Genomic DNA, 21,758 nt, shown 5'->3' on the forward strand with positions numbered 1-21,758 from the left:
TTTCTACGTAGTTTGTAATTAAATAAGACATTGGTTTGAGTACAAAAACCTTTTAGTGTTAAAATTTGTGCATCATGGTCTGAAAGGCCATTGACCCTTTTACTAACAGTATGCCCATCTAGTAATGAAGAATGAATAAAAATATTGTCTATGACTGTGCTACTGTTCCCCTGCACCCTAATTGGAAAAAACACAGTTTGCATCAGATCATATGAACATCTGCCAACATCCTTTTTCTTGCACAATCATGTACAAAATTAATATTGAAGTCACCACATATAACTACTTTCTGGTACTTCCTACAAAGTGAATGAAGAACCCTCTCTAGCTTAAGCAAAAATGCTCTGAAGCCGGAGTTAGGGGACCTATAAACAACAGCAATTAGAAGTTAGTTTCATTAAATTCAACTAATGCTGCACAACTTTCAAATATCTGTTCAGTGCAGTGTCGTGATACGTCTATGGACTCAAATGAAATACTGTTTTTTACGTACAGAGCACTCCCCCACCCCGCAAGGAACTCCTTGAGAAACAGCCAGCTAATCTATAGCCTGGTAAAGGAAGCCTCTGAATTATCAAATTATTTAAGTGGTGCTCTGATATACCAATAATTTCAGAGTTAACATCTATTAGCAGTTCACTAACTTTATCTCTAATACCTCTTATATTTTGATGAAATATGCTAAATTACAGATATATTGAGCCAATGTTGACACCAACCCAATGTTGGAATTACATAAATAACTGATAATTGCCAAAGTAGAGAGGATATAAAATGTAGACTGGCAAAGGCCAGGGAAATTTGTTAGCATTGAATATAGATGTAAGTATCTGAGAGTCTTTTCGGAAGTTATTTTACTGGATTGTAGCCATATATGGAGGTGAAACATGAACAGGAAAAAGCGTAGACTGGCTGTAGAAGAATGCTGCAGATTAGATGGGTAGATTGTGCAACTATTGAGGAGGTACTGAACAGAATTGGGGGAACAAGAAATTTGCGGCACAACTTGACTAAAAGAAGGAATTTGTTGACAGGACACTTTCTGAGACATCAAGGGATACCAGTTTAGCATTGGAGGGAAGTGTGTTAGGAAAAATTGTAGAGGGAGACAAAGAGATTAATGCGGTAAGCGGGTTCAGAAGGATGTAGGGCACATTAGTCACTCAAAGATGAGTAGGCTTGCACAGGATAGAGTAGCACGAAGAGAAGTCGTAGTAATTTAGTTTCCTTTTTCAGTATTCTAATAAATAGTTCCTAGATCCAGTAGTAACAATACAACATGTGCCACTGCTTCACCCATAGGGTGCCGATAACCTCGCCATCGAGCACCTGTAAACGTGAAACACACACGTTACATCGGATCATGGTTTACTTGTTTCTCTACAACCCATTTCCTCCAATAGTAGCCGTGCAGGGTAGCCACACGGTCTGAGGCACCTTGTCACGGTCCGTGTGGCTCCCCCTGTCAGAGCTTCATGTCCTCCCTCGGACGTGTGTGTGTGTGTGTGTGTGTGTGTGTGTGTGTGTGTGTGTGTGTGTTGTCCATAGTGTAAATTAGATTAAGTAGTGTGTTGGCTTAGAGACCAATGATCTCAGCAGTTTGGTCCCATAAGACCTTACCACAAATTTCCAAAATTTCCTCCAATAGTGGTCAAAGTATATCTCAGCTATACAGAGATACTGTTTGACAATGGCATAAATAAATACACATAAAATTGTCATTGTTTATTTTTCAGTGACAGTTTAATATTTTAATTTTATTTCAAAATTCTGTATTACTGCTGGTAACAATAATGAGTAATAATAAATAGTAATACTGGCTTTTCAAAAATACAGGATATTGTACTCAGTAATTTTGAAATTACTATGTTTCTGTATTTCACATTAGTACACAAGCAAACAACGCACCAGAAAACTATGTAATGCAATAAATATTAATTTAATGTACATATCATGTCCAGTTCCAATATATGCGAAAGCAGTAATGTAGAATCATTCACACTTGCGTCTCATATGTGCTATTCTTTACAGATGCACTGCATTTCCCCAGAACCCTTCCAACAAATCTGAATCTTCGATTAGCCTTCCCTAATACTAATTTTATATAATCAACAGTTGTACGTACCTACATGATGTGACATGTTCCTGTTTTCTTTCTGTTGTGGACATTATATTACATCTATTCATATTTAAAATGAGCTGCCAAATATTATGCTGAGTGCAGATTTTGTCTTTCTGCAACTCTCAGTGATATTTGCTGGTAGACAAAATTATTGTCAGAAATCAACTTAATAGTTCTGCTGTACCTACCAGGTAAACAGTTTGAGTATATTGAGAATGTCGAGGGTCCTATTTCTCTCGCTCGGGGCACGCCTGCCATTACTTTTGTTTGTATTAAATATTCACTGTCCAGTATAACATACTCATTCTGTTAGTAAAATATATGTTTGTGAAATCATACATTTGTGAAGACACTCCATTCAATCGTATTCTGGTCCACGGTTGAAGAAGTGGAACAGTGTCAAAAGACTTCCGGGCAACTAGGAATGTGGGTTAACAAGTATTTCACGGAACATGGCATCCGATGCAGAACTTCTATTTCTGTGCACTAGCACTGTGAATATAATAATGAATACGGAGAATAAGTGGAGAAAGGAACGTAGGTGGTGAGTCGTAACTTTCTCAATAAACGGGGTAGTCATGGAGCTTACACTTCTGTGATGCGTGACCTTAAACTTCAGGACAGACAGGACTTCAAAAATTTTGTTCGTATGTCTACGATGGACTTTGAAGTATTACTAAAACGGCACAGTACTACACACTGAAGGATACAAATTTTCAAGAGGCTGTAACCCCTGCTGAACAACTTGCTGTTACATTACGCTTCTTAGATACTGGAGATTCATACAGCTCTTTAATGTACATGCATAAGATTTCCAAATCCATAATCAGTGAAATAATACCAGAGGGGTGTCAGGCTATTATAAAGGTACTTACAAGAGAAATTGAGGTACCGTAAGAACTTATTTTTATTGATTACTTAGAACAAAATACCACTGAAGTTAACACTCAGATGTAGGGATTTAACTGTTTTCTCTTAAAATACAAACATTTTCTGTTTCCTTTTGCTGCCCCTCATGAACATCTGTTGGCATTAAGTTTATTTCTGTAATTTAATCGTCTTCTCTTACTACTTCTGGTGTACCCTAAAAAATGGAAAAAATGTTCAGAATCTTTGTTTACTATTTTCAGGTACCGCAAACTGAAGCAGAATGGGAGAAAATTGCACGACAATTTGAGTTTCGCTGTAGTTTCCCTCACTGCATAGCGCTTTAGATGGAAAACACATTCGAATTTTAACCCTGCTGATGCTAGAAGCACTTATTACAACTATAAAGCCACTTTCAGCAATGTGTTAATGGCATTAGAGGATGCCGATTACCAATTTCTTTATGCAGATGTGGGAGTGCAAGGACGTATTTTGGACGAAGGTGTATTTAACCGAACAACTTTTAACAAAGCCCTTCAAGCAGGCGAGGCGCACCTACCAGAACCAGAGCCTCTGTCTGGAAGAGAAGTGTCCACACCTCTACGTAATTGTTGCTGACGATGCCTTTGCACTACAAGAACACATAATGAAACCCTTTCCAGGTAATCATAACAAAGGCAGCACAGAAAGAGTATATAATTACAGACTCTGTAGAGCCCGAAGAGTCATCGAAAATGCCTTTGGGATACTGTCGTCTGTTTTTCGAGTTCTCCAAAAACCTATTCATTTTGATCCCCATAAAGTGACTGTTGTAGTTTTGTGCTGCATTTATCTTCACAACTTCCTAAGAAGAAATCGAGAAGCTCGCCTAATTTATTCACCACCAGGCAGTTTTGATTCTGAAAACGTAGAAATAGAGACTGTAGAACCTGAGAGATGGAGAGACAATCCACCACTTACATTGCAGTCAAGAATCGGCAGAAATGTTGCTGAAGGTGCAAAGCAAGTGAGAAATGAGTTTGCAGCATATTTTTCACTGCTGAAGGACAAGTGGAGTGGCAACATTTGTTTGCTTAGTGTCAAAGATAGTTCAGTGATCGTTCATCGAAAATACTTCTTTTCGGGCACTACAGCAAAGAACACATTCACATTCATCAGTGTTACATAAATAATCATGAGAAATAAATATGCTCTTTCTTATATCAAACATTGATAAACTCTCTCTTGGTGTGTTTATATCCTTCATGAGTAGCAGTGAATTGCAGGCATACCACTTAGATATGTAAACATCTTCTCTCCCTGATCCTGACGGCTTTGTCATTGATTTATTATATTCCCGCAGGAATTGAGATCTTAAATTATGGCGTTTACTGTCCATCTCTTTCTCAGAAACGCTGAATAAACACGCTAACTGATGAATTTCATCCCGTTTGGCGTCGTGATTTTTATAGTCGGGGATGATGGATCCCACAAAGAACGCCTTTCATGAAATTCTTCAGTTAGTTTCATTGTGTTGTTCTTCGTCCACTCCATATTCGCAAACGAAAGCAAAATTGGACGAGATTACAAGTTATAACACTAACTGCTATGTAAAATACGTTTTATCGCTTGGCGAATGGAGACGCACATGTGCTGGAACAGAGTGTTTGTCGGAATTCTAGTGTCGACGATGCAGGTACAGCTTGCAAGAACTTGGGGCATGTGCCACACCTCATCAGCTGCATGTGCCAGGCACAAATCTCCATGACAAATACCTCAGTGTGAACGTAGCTTAACAAGGCACAAATTTATTTATTTATTTATTCTTTGCCCATGGACTCCAGCTGAAAATCCAGCTGACAGTATTGGGTGTGTCATACAATAGGCTATTAACATCAAACTTGGTTTGGTTGTATATAAATAAACAAATAAATAAACAAAAATAGTCTATAAGCATACAAAGGTATTACATGTTTCACATTATATATACACACAAATCCAAACAACATACAGAAATGATAATTTTTAAAGGTACATTTCAGTAATGATATAACATATTTAAACACCATCTTAGTATTCACTCAAACTGTATATACATTTCTCTGTGAGATATAGTTTCAAATGATTTTTAAAACATTTTAGGTCTGTTTCTTTTTTAATGATTTTGCCTGCTTCTTCAGGGGCAGTCATAGACAGTTTTAGATTTCTGTTTATCATTTCCTCTTGTACCGTGTTTGTGTACATCTTTATTTAGGAGGTATTTATCGCTTGACCTTACTACCATTATGCTTTGGTATATGTACAGTGAATATACTGTCATAATATTATAGAGTACAAAAGCTAGCCTACAGGTCTGTCTTGGTGGTATTTTTGCAATGCACCTCACTGCCCTTTTCTGAATTGTGAATATTCTTTTTAAGTAGTCAGCTTGTGCACTTCCCCATATATAAACTGAATAAGACAAATGGAGGAAGACAAGTCCATAAAACACTGATCTGAGGACTTTATCATCCACAGTCTTTGCTGTTTTATGCACGATGAAGATCTGTTTGTTTATCTTTTTACACAGTGCATCTATGTGCTCCCCCCATGCCAAATGTTTGTCTATTATAGTTCCTAGAAAGTTTGTGCTGGTTACTTCTTTAATAGTCTTTCCATTTATATTAACATTTATATAATAACTTTCACTATGCTTGGTCTGAAATACTACATTCATTGTTTTAGACTGATTCGTAAACAGGTTGTTTTGTGTTAAATATTTATTTGCATTTTCGATATTCAGGAGTGCTTCCTTCTCAAGCTCCTCCTTTGTGTCAGCTGTGCAAATGATTGTTGTGTCATCAGCATACATTATAAGTTTCTGATTTATATAGCTAGGGAAGTAATTTACGTAGAGTATAAATAGTTTCTGATCTGTAGTTTGCTATATTTCCCCCACTAGTATGTCTGATTTGTGTGCATTGTTTCCTATTTGTAATGTATGTCATAGCATTTTCCTCTAATTCCATACTGATATAATTTCATCATTAATTTTGAGTTGTTCACACAATCAAATGCCTTAGATAGGTCCATAAAAATCCTACAAGTCTTTTGTTGCCTGTCAAGTAAATTAAGAATGTGCTCAATTATATCTGTCGATGCTGTTTTTGTTGACTTCCCATGTTGTGATGAATGCACTATACTGTACTTTGTTATAAAACTTACAATTCTATTCTTTATTATCATTTCATAGATTTTAGCAAATGTTGAGATCAATGATAATGGCCAGTAATTTCCTGATTCATCCCTGTTCCCTTTCTTAAATATTGGCTTCACTTTACTTACTTTCAGTGAATCTGAAAAATATACCTTCTTCTATCGCAGCATTCAGCATGTTTGTCAATGGTTTTAATATACATTCTCTGCATTCCTTTATGAGATGTGACGTGACACCATCCAAGCCAGATGAATGTTTAATTTTAAGTTGTTTTATTAGGTTTGACACTTCTGTATCTGTTGTAGGTATGAAAACCATAGTATGATTTGTATGTGAGGGGGTTTAACAATTTACTTACTGCATTTGTTTTATTTTGTCTTATTAATTCGTCTGCTACAGTAATATAATATCTGTTAAAAGTATTCGCTACTTCCAGAGGGTTTGCGTTGCTTTTCCCACTCATCAGTGGGCAGATGTCCTCTGCCCGATTTGTTACTTTTCCTCTCTCTTCATTAATGAAAGACCATAAACCTTTTGAGTAGTTCTTTCCCTTATCTATAGACATCCTGATGAATGATGCTTTAGTTTCTCTGATAAAACTACAGTACTCTTTATTTTTTATTTTATACAGTGTGTTGTAGGCCTCAGTTTTTTTTTTTTTTTTTTTTTTTTTTTTTTTTTTTTTTTTTTTTTTGAGAGGTCATAATACACTCTCAGATTATTTCTGGCATGGATTACTTCTCCAGTCACCCAGTTTTTTGTTGTTGTTGCTTTTTGACAAGCCTTTTACTAACAGGACATGTAACATCATAGTAATAATCGAATAAAGAAAAAAAACTGGTTCCATTTGGTGTTTGCATCTTTAGCTGCATATATTGTTTCCCAGTTTTCTGCCTCTGACATCTTTTTTAGCAGATTTATGTAATGTGGGTAGTTCTGTCTTCTCATCTCCCATATCTTCTGCACTGAATCACTAGTCTTTATATTTATGTCTATCATGATTGCAAAATGGTCTGCTGATGAGGAGTTTATTACCTGTGCGTCACAACAGCATGTAGGAATATTTGTTATTACATGATCAATTATGGTTTCACTATGCTTTGTTACTCTGGTTGGTTTATCTGTTTTTAATTTTAGATTGTATATGCTCAATAAGTCCAGTAGGGTCTTAGTATTGACCGTATTTTTACTTGTGTCTATGTTCAGATCTCCTATAATGATCAAATGAGCATATGTTTTTGAGAGGTGTTGGATTATATCTTCCAGCTGTTCAAAGAAGGTTTTAATTACACCATTTGGTGATTGATACAAACCTAATACACAACATAAATTCCCAGCAATTTTGTTTCCAGTGCTGTAGATGTATTTTCTACCATATATGCAGACAGGCAGACGCGTGGTGTTGCATCTTGGGTACACATAATCAACTGTGTACACCTCCATCTTAAATACGTCGTTTCACTCCCACATGTGCATAAAGAAATTGGTAATCAGCATCCACTAATGCCATTAACACAATGCTGGAAGTGTCTTTATAGTTGTAATAAGTGCTTCCAGCATTAGCAGGGTTAACAATTCAAACATGTTTTCCATCTAAAGCCCCTATGCAGTGAGAGAAATTACAGCAAAGCTCAAATTGTCATGCCATTTTCTCCCATTGTGCTTCAGTTTGCGGTACCTGAAGAAAGTAAACAAAGATTCTGAACATTTTTTCCATTTTTTTAGGGTACATCAGAAGAAGTAAGAGAAGATGACGACTCACAACTGGAAGAAATACAAAGCGTGAGTACTGTGAGTACTTGTAGTACTTCTAGTACACATTTGGAGCAACCCCAAATTCCACCGCAGAAGATTGCGAAAATGATTCAAAATAATTTGTCTGCCGATCATGCACTTGAAGTTTTAAAGAGGACCTCCACGGAAGATCAATTGACTTCATTTTCAGAATATATTGATTGTGGACTACAAGAATTTCATAATAAAAAAGGGTTACCATTCTGCAGAAGAAAATCCAGGACTTAATTTTTGAGGCAAAACTTGAAAAACCAGAATAATTTGAACAGAGTGAAATTACGGAAATAAAGTTAATGCCAATAGACGTTCACTAGGGGCAGCAAATGGAAACAGAAAACGTTTTTATTTTAAGAGAAAACAGTTAAATGTCTACATCTGTGTGATAACTTCAGTGGTATTTTGTTGTAAGCAATCAATAAAAATAAGTTATTTCGGCACTTCAATTTCTCTCTGAAGAACCTTTATAATAGCCTGACACCCTTTTGGTATTATTTCACTGATTTTGGATTTGGAAATCCTATGCATGTACATTAAGGAGCTGTACGAATCTCCAGTAGCTAAGAAGCGTAATGTAACAGCAAATTGTTCAGCAGGAGAGAAGCCTATTGACTGCTCTCACTTTCGTCATTTTTAGGATTCCATACCTCAGTCAGTAAAAACAGAACCCTTATAGGATCATGTTGTTGTCCGTCTGTCTGTCGACACCTTAATTAATTAATTAACTAATTTTTTTGCGTGTGTAAACGTTACACAGTATCTGCCTTGGCCACTGTCAGCTATTTTGCATCCCCAAATTAAAACTCCTCTCCGACTTTTACTGTCTGATTTATTTAAAATTAATGTAATTAAAATTTTTCATTGCTTTTTAAATAAAGTAAGTTTATAGAACTGATTAATGTCACTCAACGTTAAGTAATTTAGATTCTGAAATGAAATAGTCTTCTAAATTGCAAAAAGTATTAGGAAATCAGCAACATTGACGTATAGTCTCATGTACACCAACAAGGGAGCTACATTTATCTCCAAAAGTAACTAATTACTTTGCTATCTCAGAAAAATTGGATATTCGCTGGCTGAATTACCTAATTATCAGTAGACTCAAAACTGTTCAGAAATAGTGGCCAATTTATTTAAGGCTGCAAAGACCTTTTTTCCCCAAGCAGTTTCTTAATTGTTCACCATGTATCTATCAAATGAAAAGCACAAATTCAAAAAATCAATTTTTCATCGGTTTCCCAAAGAAGGAGTAATTTCTCAGTCTTAATATTTTTGTGCAGTTATACTATATAGTGTAGTCACTGTTTATGGAATATCAATGTTGGGAAGCTTACACTGAAGAAAACACACTATTTTGAAAATTGATTTTTTTGAGTATGTCAAATCAAACACCTTTCAGTCTGTAGTGAACAGCCAAATCACCAGCCATCTCTGAAAAGATGGACGTACAGAAGATTTTTAAATTTTTTTTTCATTTTGTGGTCTGCAATATCTTTGATAGGAAACTAAATAAAAATCAGAAAATTACATACTTAATAGGACTTTATGATCTAAAACATCAGTATAAATTTCAACTTTGAGCTTCAGTTAAAGTTATGAAAAAAATTACAAATATGAGTAAAAAACGTTTTTTAACATCTGTGGTACGTAGGATGATGGAATAAAGTATATCAGTTGTATAATTTAAACACATCACATTAAAATAATTAACAATTATTTGTTGAGAAAGTCCTATGTTAAAAGTTTCAGCAGGTTTGCAGACAGCATCTGCAAGTTGGTGCAGACTCACAGAGAAGCCTCTACAAGTCTATATGTTGTCTGCCCCCTTTTACTAACATCTGTCCCCTCACGCCCAGGTAGCTCTTGAACCATGCAGTTGAAAAATGAAGTCTCATTGCTGATTCTATTGTAGGTCTTAATAAATCCTAAATGTCTGGTCTCAGGTGTGCCATGGAATTTCTGTAGAATATCTAAGCGCATGTGTTTAGGAATCACTGGTATCCACATCTTTCCAAACGGACCAAAGTTTTTCTTGCAAAGTAATCTATTAACTACCTTAAATTTTCCTTTCACATCCTCTGACTGATTTAAGGCAAGCATTATTTGAGATATCTTGGTGTCCTTCTGCTCAGCAGAGAGATGCTGGAGTGCAGCGAGACAGTCACTATCTGCATCAAGGTCTTGATGTTCTTGCACAGGGTTTCTTGAGAGACAGTCGGCATCTTTGTGTTTTCTTCCACTTTTGTACACTGTGGTAATGTCATACTCTTGAAGACATAGTGCCCACCTGGCGAGTTGTTCTGTTGGATGGTTACTTAAGATCTGTCAACCAACAAAGTGAGTGATGGTCTGTAACAGCTGTGAATGCTCTTCCATAGAGATACTGTCGAAATTTGCACTTGGCCCAAATCACAGCAAGACATTCTCTTTCTGTAGTTATGTAGTTTCTCTCGGCTTTTATAACTGTCCTAGAAGGCTATAACCTTCTCTTTTCCATCCGAATTTTGCACCGGAACGACACTGATCCCATACTCGCTGGCATCTGTGTGTAGTTCTGTAGGTACTCTCTCATCATTGACACCAAGTACAGGGTCAGTCGTCAAGAGCTTTTCGCAACACATTGAAAGAATCTTGTTAAGTGCCACCCCAGATAAATTTAGCGTCAGCTTTGAACAACTCTTGGAGTGGCCTGGCTTTGATACAAAAGTCTTTGATAAAACAACTGTAATAATAACATAATTCAAGGGAGCTTCTCCCATCTCTAATACTTTTCGGAATAGGAAGTTCCGTTATAGCTGTCACCTTTTCTGAGTGTGGCCGCACACCTTCGTTCTACGCAAGGTGTCCAAGTATTTTGATTTCTTTTGCTCCAGAGAGACACTTTCTTGGATTAAGTCTCAGTCCGCCTTGTTCGAGACACTTCAGAACGGCCCTCAGTCTTTTTATGTTGTTGTTGTTGTTGTTGTTGTTGTTGTGGTCTTCAGTCCGGAGACTGGTTTGATGCAGCTCTCCATGCTAATCTATCCTGTGCAAGCTCCTTCATCTCACAGTACCTACTGCAACCTACATCCTTCTGAATCTGCTTAGTGTATTCATCTCTTGGTCTCTCTCTACGATTTTTACCCTCTACACTGCTCTCCAATGCCAAATTTGTGATCCCTTGATGCCTCAGGACATGTCATACCAATTGATCCCTTCTTCTAGTCAAGTTCTGGCACAAACTTCTCTTCTCCCCAATCCTACTCAATACCTCCTCATTAGTTACGTGATCTACCCATCTAATCTTCAACATTCTTCTGTAGCACCACATTTTAAAAGCTTCTATTCTCTTCTTGTCCAAACTATTTATTCTCCATGTTTCACTTCCGTACATGGCTACACTCCTTACAAATACTTTCAGAAACGACGTCCTGACACTTAAATTTATACTCGATGTTAACAAATTTCTCTTCTTCAGAAACGATTTCCTTGCCGTTGCCAGTCTACATTTTATATCCTCGTCTTTTTATACACTCATCAAATGTCTCTGAGAACACTATAATGTCATCTAAATAACAAAGACACATCATCCTATTCAGGTGACTTAGAAGATTCTCCATCGTCCATTCAAAAGTTGTTGGTGCATTACACAAACCAAACGGCATTACTTTAATCTCATACAGTCCCTCAGGGGTGATGAATGCAGTTTTCTCATGATCAGCCTCATCTACTTCAATTTGCTAGTATCCTGTGTACATGTCCATGGTAGAGAAAAACTTAGCCTCCTTCAGACAATCTAGTGTATCATCAGTTGATGGAAGAGGGTAAACATCCTTATTAGTTATCTTATTAAGCTTCCTGTAATCAACACAAAAGCGCCAACTGTCATCCTTCTTCCTGACGAGGGCCACTGGTGACAACCATGGGCTCTGCGAAGGCTGAATGATGTCATTCTTCATCATTTTCTCTACCTCGTCACAAATTATTCTACATTCCATTGCTGATACACGGTATGATCTCTGGTTTATTGGTTGATAGTCTTCATGCTAGTTTGCTGCTTCACCATCGATTTGTCTAATTTGCTCTTCACCTGTGGATTGAAGCATTCAGTGAACTCTTGAAGAATGGCAAGTAGCTTCTTCTATTGAAATCTGGTGATAGTCGAGCTAGAAGATCTTGTCTCCTAGTGGTAGCACTAATTTCACCCTCAAACTCAGCATGGGAGGTTTCTATGACGCTCAGCTATTCTTCAATTAACAGCTCAGCGTTTGCTATGCACATGCGTCTTGGAAGGATCTGTGATTCTCAGCGACAGTTAACTATCCACAATTCACCGACTCCGTTCTTAATCAAGACGACAGAGCCTGGGACCACGAAGTTATTCTCCAGTAGTATGCTTCTTTTACAATCCACTACAAGATCCATGGGTTGATGCATGGCATGATACGTAACAGTTACCTTTCTAGTGCTGACTGCAGGAATGATCTCTTCATCCAGCGTACATAGTCTTCACACACTCAGTTGCACATCTTCCTGTACAGAGAATCTCATTACGTCTAGCATAATCTTCAAGTGACCACAATCTATAATTGCCGGAGAATCTTTCAAAAAGTCCCATCTGAGAATGTCATGACTACACTCTTGTAGGGCTATGAATTCTAAGGGCTGTATATGGCCACTTATACCCACACGAATGGTACATATTCCTGTAGGTTTTACGTATTTCCCATTAGCCACCTTCAAAAGAGATGTTTTGTTGTCGACGAATACGGTTTTCCTGCAACTGGCTGCTGTACGTCTCCGAAATGACTGAAGATGATGCTCCAGAGTCCACGAGAGCTTGGGCTAGTTAGCCATCCATTAGGATATGAACGTAGTTTCCTATCATTTTTGTAGTGATCGATGGCGGAGGATCTTTCTCCTCAGCAGCCTCACCTCCAAGGAAGGTCGTACCCTTTAGTTTTCCAGGTTTCTGTGGCTAGGTGATTGGCTGGAGCTTCTAAACGATTATGGAGACCTTATCAGCGTGTTGGGGAGCGTCCTCTCCAGCGGCTAGCTTCCAGTGATGGTGACCTACGTCGTGCTACACCCCCATCATCTTGTTCATCTTCGTCCTCCTAGAGCTGGCATTGGCTAAGATTGGTCTGCTATCTTCTGGTACGGGTGTCATCAGATAACCACCGCCTTTCTCAACAATATCGCACCACATGTCCCAGTCGTCAGCAGTGGAGGTCTACTGGTTGGTTATCCTGGGTCCTCCAGACGTCAATCTTCCTTAGTGCCCAAACAGGTCCCTTATGCGGCATTGTAGGAACGTAACTCTGCCTGGGTCTCGACATTTTCACCATTTTAAAGGGAAATGAAGGACGGGAGATTGGGTTCAACGTCTGTTCCAATTTCTCTCGTATGACCTCTTGAAGCGTCTCGGTTTTTTGCTCGCTGTGCTATTCAAGTGCCTTCTGAACTTCCTCTCTGTCTGTCTGATGAACACTTGTGATATCAGTTGCTGCCTCCATCACGTACATCGATATGACTTTTGGAAGCCATTCAAACTTCTTGCGTGTAATTCTTTTTTGATACATTGTCTCGATATACTGGAACCATTTTATGAAATAGTCTGCTGTCGAAACCTCCTTCAGGACTAGGGCTTGATACATGTCCTCAGCAACACCCTGCATGAGATGTACAACCTTATCTTCCTCCTCCATTCTAGTATCCACTATTTTACACAGCTCCAAGACGTCTTGAATGTAGGATGCTGTAGTTTCTCCTGGGCGCTGTGCCCTGAACTTTAATTTATCTTCAGCCTTGCACTTCTGTCATTGTGTGGCGCCGAAATACTTGCACAGTTCTGCCTGGAATACCTCCCAGCTTGTGAACTTCTCCTTGTTGATCTCATACCATTGCTTGGCAGCACACTCTGAGTAGAAAAATACGTTAGCCAAACAGACGGTGTCATCTCATTTCTTAAATTTGGCTATATGCTTATATACCTTCAGCCACTTGTTTGGATCTTGGTCATTGTCACCAGAGAACCCGGAAGGATGTCTCATGTGGTGGCACACAGTTGCTATCATCGAAACGTCCTCTTCTTCTTCTGTCTCCGATAGATTGTGATCTGTTGAATATGGCTCGCCATGTAAACGGGGGCTCTGTCGTGTCCTGATGGGAGCCACTGTGTCGTCGATAATGTGCACTATCACAAGTTCCAGTACCCAGTGTCTCCACCAGAATAATGTCACATAGGAGAAGGTGTAATGAGATGAATGTCGAACACTAAATTCACTAATCCACATACATGAGTGTGGAGCAAACTTCCTCCGGCCAGAACACACATTGTATATATACAGCTACAGAACATTCCAGTACGATGACTCGACATTTGTGGATACTTATAGAATGTACTTGAACCGTATATAGAAACTAAAATTGTATAATCCAGGTGAGTTTTGAACTCACGACCCTCTATGCAACAGTTTAGTATCATATCCCCTACACCATGGTGCTACACAGTTTCTTCTGCGACAGTATTGTTACAGAACTCTGTCATCCAGTTTTTGGTACATATACCGTAAGTGAAAGTTTTGATGGAAGGAGAGGAGTTTGTATAGGAGGTCGGAGAGTGGAGTGTACAAGATTTGCAGACGACATGGTTGTGATGGCAGAGAGTGCAAGAGAGAGAGGGAACAAATGTTAGATGATCTAAACAAAAAATTAGAAGAATATGGAATGAAGATTAACAAGAAGAAAACGAAAAGCATGGTAATTGGAGGAAAGGGGAGAAAATGCCGCATGAAAATAGGGGGAGAGGAAATAGAGCAAGTGAATAACTTCAATTACTTGGGAAGTGTAATAATGGATGATATGTATTGCTCAACAGAAATTAGGAAAATAATTGCAATGGCAAAAGAAGGATTCAAGAGGAAACGGAAATTACTTTGGGGACCACTAAACGAAGATCTGAGAAAAATATTTGCCAAATGTTACATCTGGAGCGTTACACTATATTTTGTGGAGACCTGGACATTGAGGAAGGAAGATGAAGAGATGTGGATATGGAGAAGAATGGAAAAAGTGAAATGGGAAGACCGAGTAAGGAATGAAGAAGCATTAAGAAGAGTTGGAGAAGAAAGAAACATGCTGTGAGTCATCAGAAAGAGAAAGCAGAACTGGATTGGACATTGTTTGAGGAGGGACTGTTTATTGAAAGAAGGAATAGAAGGAATGGTGGAGGGAAAAAGGGGAAGAGGAAATAGAAGATATCAAATGCTGGACAATATCAAAGGAGACAAATATTCAGAAATGAAAATACTGGCTATGGACAGACAAAAGTTAACCCGTGACAAGACTTGCTGTAAGGCAGAATACCATACTACTACTACCACTACAACTGTAATTCAGGCCCTGGTACCTCTTCCACTTTAATGTTTTGAGTGCCAGTGTTGTTGTCTTGTACTGAATGGCTGGGAAAATACGGTCTAGTCTGTGGTAAATGTCTTCAAGACTGTATGTTCATGTTTGTTACGTGTGGTGTGTGCTTTGTCCTTTGGGGTTCTGGAAGAAATCATGACTTGGTTTGGAGTCTCATCTGGGAGCAGGGTCATCTTACCTTTTGAATCCTTTAGTTCTCTGTCTGATACCTTTAAAGATGACCAGCCTTGTCTTCTATATCTCTCAAACAAAATCCATGTTGGTGACTGTTTCTATCTGTTTCTTGTGTTGAGCTTCCTTCAGTACGCTAACTTTTCACACTAGGCATCTGATCCCAGTATGTACATGTTGTGGAATCCTCTAGGGCTGGTCTTCCTTGGTGTTTCAGTCATTGTTCTTGTGAGTGTCTGGTAGTTTTCAACAGAAGCTGGTATTCACCCTAAGCATTTGTCAAGATGGTTGAAGAGATTCTTCCAGTCTGCAATCTTAAAATGCCATCGCAGATGGGAATAGGACCAGATAAGAGGATGCTTATTGTTATTTCAATTACAGCTGGGCAGTTTTGGCTGTGTGGGAAGTCTCAAGAGTATTCTGCAGGTCCCTTGCAGTGGTATGTTCTCATTGTTTTGCTTACAAAGCATAAATATGGATTGTATTTTCGGCTCCTAGCTGCTGGTTTAGAAGAGTCTTTCTCTTTTGCATCAAATCGTAGAAATAGTTACCTTAGGTGTTGTGACTCGCCGATCTTTCAAAGTGCCGCCGCGCAGTTACGCGCGTCCTCTACATTCGGCACTGTCTGCCAGCCATGCAGCAGCAGCAGCAGCAGCAGCAGCAGCACCTAAGCGGCTAGCCAGCCAGCGGCCGCTAGACTTGGACTCAGTTATGATTTGACTGTTAAAGTGTACACACGTCTTACTCTGCTTACTTGATCTGTGACTTTCATGTATTGCGTCTTCCTTGAAATATATTTGTTCAACTTGAAGTTATAACAATTGGCGACAAGGATGGGATTTTTCTTTTCCATCGTTGACCCACATGTTTCCATGGCTACTTTAGAGCAACTATTGCAATGTCTCATAGAACAGCAAACGCTTCTCACAAATGCGATTCGTCATTTCGTCGCAGCATCAAATGCGGGGCGTCTCTCGTTGTTGTCTCTACCTACTTTTCCTTCTTACAACGAGACAGCGGAAGACTGGTCTGATTACGAGAAACGTCTTCGACAGCACTTCTTGGCATTTCATGTCGCAGATGAACAAACATGTAAGTCTCTGCTCCTTTCATGGATTTCACCTCAAATGTATCGGTTGTTGTCGCAATTGGCTCCTTTGAAAGATCCTGCGTCTTTGTCCTTTGCTGAAATGTGCTCACTTCTGTCCGTCTATTTTCTAAAGCAAACGCATGTGGTAGCCTCTCGTGTTGCCTTTTATCGTTGTCAAAAACAACCGAATCAATTTTATCGCGCTTGGGCTCCTGAACTTCACGTACTCAGTAGAAAGTGTCAATTTGTTACTGAAGTTCACACAGAATCCTATGCCGATTCCATGGTACGGGATGCTATTATCCGGTCGGCTCCCGACAAAGAAGTTAGGCAACGTGCCCTTCAGTTGGCAAATCCGACTCTAGATGAAGTCCTATCCATTGCTCAGTCTTTTGAAATTTCTCGTGCCACTGGAGCACAAATAGAGGCATGGGGTGACGTCGGGGAAATACAACCTCTGTGTGATGTTGACGAAGCGTGTGGCGTATCCCCGCCGGCCGATGTGGCCGCAGTACGCTCCCAAGCGCAGCCTCGGCCTAACCGTAAACTAACCTCTAAGAAACTGCAGCAAAACCCACGGCAACTTCCTTCATGTCCGCGGTGTTTTATGGAACATTCACGAGTAGATTGTCCACAACGTTGGGCCGTGGGTCACAAATGCAATAAAAAAAAGAAGTGTCATGTGTCATCCGTTTGCAAATCTGACCGCATACATGATGATCATGAACATGACGGTGATTCTGATTGTGTTGTCTGTCAATTGTACTTCTACCCTTTCAGGGGAGTTATTCCTCACTGTCCATATACTTGGCCGAGATGTTCGCATGCAGGTGGATACTGGTTCTGGTGCCACTATCATCAATTCTCAGATGTATCTTCAGTTGGGTTCTCCAATCCTGTCACCACTCACTAGGCAATTACGGACTTACAACAAACAGAAGATTTCTCTCTTGGGACAATTTGATGCTGAGGTATCTTACAAATCTGTCATTCGCACTGTTCCCATATTTGTGGTCGGTCATAGTAACGCAGAGAATCTTTTTGGTTGTGATGCCTTTCGCGTTTTTGGGTTCTCCATAGATGACTCTGTCAATATCGTCTCTGATGCTATTCCTTATGCTCAATTGGATTCCTTGTCGACGACATTTTCGTCCCTTTTTTCTCCTGGGTTAGGCCGTGCAAAGGACTTTGAAGCTCATATCACACTCAAACCCACTGCTTGGCCCGTTTTTTCGGGCTCGGCCCATTCCTGTGGCCCTTCGTGATCAGGTCAAATGGGAGGTTGATCGTCTCACTGCTTCAGGGGTCTTGCTTCCTGTCACTTCCAGTAAGTGGTCCTCTCCTGTCGTCGTCGTTGCTAAGCCAAATTGTGATATTCGTCTCTGTGGCGATTACAAAGCCACTGTAAATGCTCAATGCCTTATTGACACTTACCCTATGCCTCTACCTGAAGAACTGTTCACTAAACTTGCTGGAGGCCAGTATTTTTCTAAACTTGACCTGTCAGAAGCTTATCATCAACTTCCTCTCAACGCTGCTTCCCGGCAGTTTCTGGTCCTTAACACGCGTTTCGGCCCCTATCAATACCAATGATTGCCATTCGGAGTTGCCAGCGCCCCTGCTCTCCATCAGTGATTCTTGGAGCAATTACTGCTCACTGTCCGTGGGTGTATAAATTACCAGGACGACATTTTGTCACTGGCTCCACCACTGATGACCATCTTCAAAATCTCCGCACACTTTTTCATGTCTTACAGACTGCCCGTCTTAAGTGTAATCTTCAGAAATCAAAATTTTTTCAGACATCTATCATGTACTTGGGGTTTCGACTCTCTCCGGATGGTATTCGTCCGCTTCAGCAAACTGTCGCTGCGATCGATGCCCTTCCTCACCCTACATCTGTTAAGGAACTGCAGGTCTTCATGGGGAAAATAGCATACTATCACAAGTTTTTACCATCACCTGCTTCAGTGGCTCAGCCGTTGCATCGCCTGTTGCATAAAAACGTGCCTTTTCACTGGTCCGCGTCATGCGATGCGGTTTTCCAGAAATTGAAGACTATGCTGAAACAGGCCCCGTGCCTGGCTACTTATCGACCTGGCCAACATCTTGTTCTTGCCACGGATGCCTCTCAATACGTGGTCAGTGCAGTCCTTGTGCACAGTTTTTCTGACGGTTCTGAACAACCCATTGCTTATGCCTCCAAAACGCTCATGGATGCCCAACAAAAGTATTCTCAAATTGAAAAAGAAGCTTTGGCCATTATTTATGCTCTTCATAAGTTTGGTGTTTTTCTCTGTGGATCCAAATTTCGTTTTGTTATGGATCACAAACCACTTCTTTCCTTGTTTCATCCATCAACGTCACTTCCCGACGAGGCTGCACACTGCCTCCAGTGTTGGGCTCTTTACTTGTCTCGTTTCAATTATGTGATTCATTTCCAGCCGACAGCTCAACATGCGAATGCTGATGCTCTGTCTCGCCTTCCCATGGGTCCTGATCTGGCATTCGACAGGGACGAACTTTTGTGTTTCCACGTGGATGTTGCTGAGCAGCGAGTTGTGGATGGGTTCCCCATCACTGGGGACCGGCTGGCGGCTGCTACGGGTTCTGACCCTACCCTCTCCCAGGTTTTACGCTGTATTCAGAAGGGTTGGCCAGATCGTCCTTCCGCTAAGATCCATTGCGGAACTACCACGCTTTGCGTTACCGCCTCACGGTTAGGGATGGTGTTATCCTCCTTTCCACTGAAAATGCTTCGCCACGTGTTGTGGTACCTGCGTCTTTGCGTGCTTCGGTCTTGCGCCTCCTTCACCAAGGGCACTGGGGTGTCTCTCGCACAAAATCTCTGGCGCGCTGTCACGTGTACTGGCCCAGCATCGACTCTGAAATCACACTCATGGTCGGCGGCCCTTGTGTGTCACAGGCCGCCGCCCCAAAGTCATCTTTATCACCGTGACCTTCGCCTGAGAAGCTCTGGGAGTGTATTCATGCTGACTTCGCGGGACCTTTTTTAGGTACTTAGTGGCTTCTCGTTATTGACGCCTACTCTAACTTTCCTTTCATTGTCCGTTGCACGTCGCCTACCACCGTGGCAACCACCAATGCTCTAGCTCACATTTTCTCTTTCGAAGGCCTTCCCACTACTCTTGTTACTGATAATGGTCCGCAATTTGCCTTTTCCGATTTTGCGGATTTTTGTGCCTATCACGGCGTCATGCATGTCACGGCCCCTCCATTCCATCCACAGTCAAACGATGACGCTGGACGACTTGTCCGCACATTTAAGGCTCAGATGAGGGAACTCCTGACTACTTCTGCTGCTGATGATGCGCTTTTCCAATTTCTGGCTTCTTACCGTTTCACCCCCATGGGCAACCACAGCCCGGCTGAGTTCTTACTTGGCCGACAGCCCCGCACGCTACTTCATCTTCTGCGGCCTTCCACCTCACGGCCGCAGGTGCCCTCCCTTGGCCGGTTCACCGCCGACGACCTTGTATGGGTACGGGGATATGGCAGGTGGCCAAAATGGAGTCCTGACCGCATCTTACGACGCCGTGGCCAACGCCTGTATGAAATCCAGACGGACATGGGTGTTGCAGTGCATCATTCGGACCAGCTTCGGCCTCGTGTGCCGGCAACGCCTGTTCTGGATGCCACTTCACCACCTTCGGCTCTACCTGTCTCTCGGGATACTGGAGTCTCTCATTGCTCATAACGCACTCCTCTCACCATCATATCGGTGCCAGCACAAGAACTGACACCACCAGGAGACGTGCCCATGCATGAACCAGATGACCATCATCTGTCGGAGCAACTCTACTCGCCTCCTTCTCCTATGAACGTGGACACATCGCCCATGTCTCCTGTTATAACAACCGGACTTGCCGCAACGGGCAAGTTGGTGCACGGGGCCCCAGCAGATTCGACCCCCACATCTCCTGTCATCTTGACCCGTTATCATCGGGGACACATCCGTCCGTACGGGAAGCCTCCTCCTTGAGACTTTACGGCCAGTCAAACAACACCTCCATCAAGACCTGCGCAAAAAATTCAAAGGGGGAAAAGTGTTGTGACTCGCTGATCTTTCAAAGTGCCGCCGCGCAGTTACACGCGTCCTCTACATGCGGCGCTGTCTGCCAGCCATGCAGCAGCAGCAGCGCCATTTAAGCGGCCAGCCAGCCAGCGGCCGCTAGACTTGGACTGAGTTATGATTTGACTGTTAAAGTGTACACACGTCTTACTCTGTTTACTTGATCTGTGACTTTCATGTCTTGCGTCTTCCTTGAAATATATTTGTTCGACTTGAAGTTACAACATTAGGCCCTGTTAGTTAGTGTTTTGCTGTTGATACTGTTGGGCCTATCTTTTCATTGTGTGTAATGATTGTTGAAGCTTCCCTACATAGATTGTTAAGTGGGGCAGTAGAGGCAGGTTTCAGGTGTCCAGTTCGGAGTGGGGTTTATATATATATATATATATATATATATATATATATATATATATATATATATATATATATATAAAAAACTGATAGTTATTTCTCCCTGTTTGATGATAAATTCATGAGTGTTGTTGGTCATGGCTGTCTTAACCAGTTGGGTACATTCTACGGAGAAGCAAACGTATTAGCAACTCCATACATTTTGCCTTGAACAAGAGAGAAGGACCAATTAAATTTTCTGTAGTGTCGGGTGCCATGTGCTTTAGTCAGGCGATCCGAATGTTGTCTGGCAACCAGTTTCGTCAGCTCTTTATCATCACCCAGGCTGCACCGAGTGGGACAAGTTGACATCGTAGTTCCGTACGGGTACTGAAAGGTTATATACGAGTTGTACAGAAACAGGTCTGCAGTTGTATGGTTGAAGTACATGAAAGGAAAGCAGTGGTTGAAAATAGAATGAGACAGGGTTGTAGTCTTATCCATAAAGTTATTCAGTGTTTGCATTGAGCAACTTGTTAAGGAAACTAAGGAGAAATTTTGGAAAGGTATTGAAATTTAGAGAGGAGGGATAGAACTTTATAGACTGCTGACAGCATTGTAATTCGGTCCAAAATGGCAAAAGACTAGGGAGAAAGTGTAATGGAATGGAAAGTGCCTCGAAATGAGATTATAAAAGGAACACCGATAA

At 40.7% G+C, this 21,758-nt stretch overlaps 1 protein-coding gene across 1 annotated transcript in view; it reads left to right on the forward strand.

The window, feature by feature from the left end:
* Positions 1–21,758, forward strand: part of LOC126484232 (uncharacterized) — a 421,255-nt gene that overhangs the window by 164,675 nt on the left and 234,822 nt on the right. Inside the window, exon 6 of the mRNA XM_050107648.1 lies at positions 7,890–7,946. Coding sequence (XP_049963605.1) covers positions 7,890–7,946 — 57 coding nt within the window. The remainder of the gene's footprint in view (positions 1–7,889; positions 7,947–21,758) is intronic.

The sequence above is a fragment of the Schistocerca serialis genome, chromosome 6 (assembly GCF_023864345.2).
Source record: "Schistocerca serialis cubense isolate TAMUIC-IGC-003099 chromosome 6, iqSchSeri2.2, whole genome shotgun sequence".
Taxonomy (NCBI): Eukaryota; Metazoa; Arthropoda; class Insecta; order Orthoptera; family Acrididae; genus Schistocerca; species Schistocerca serialis.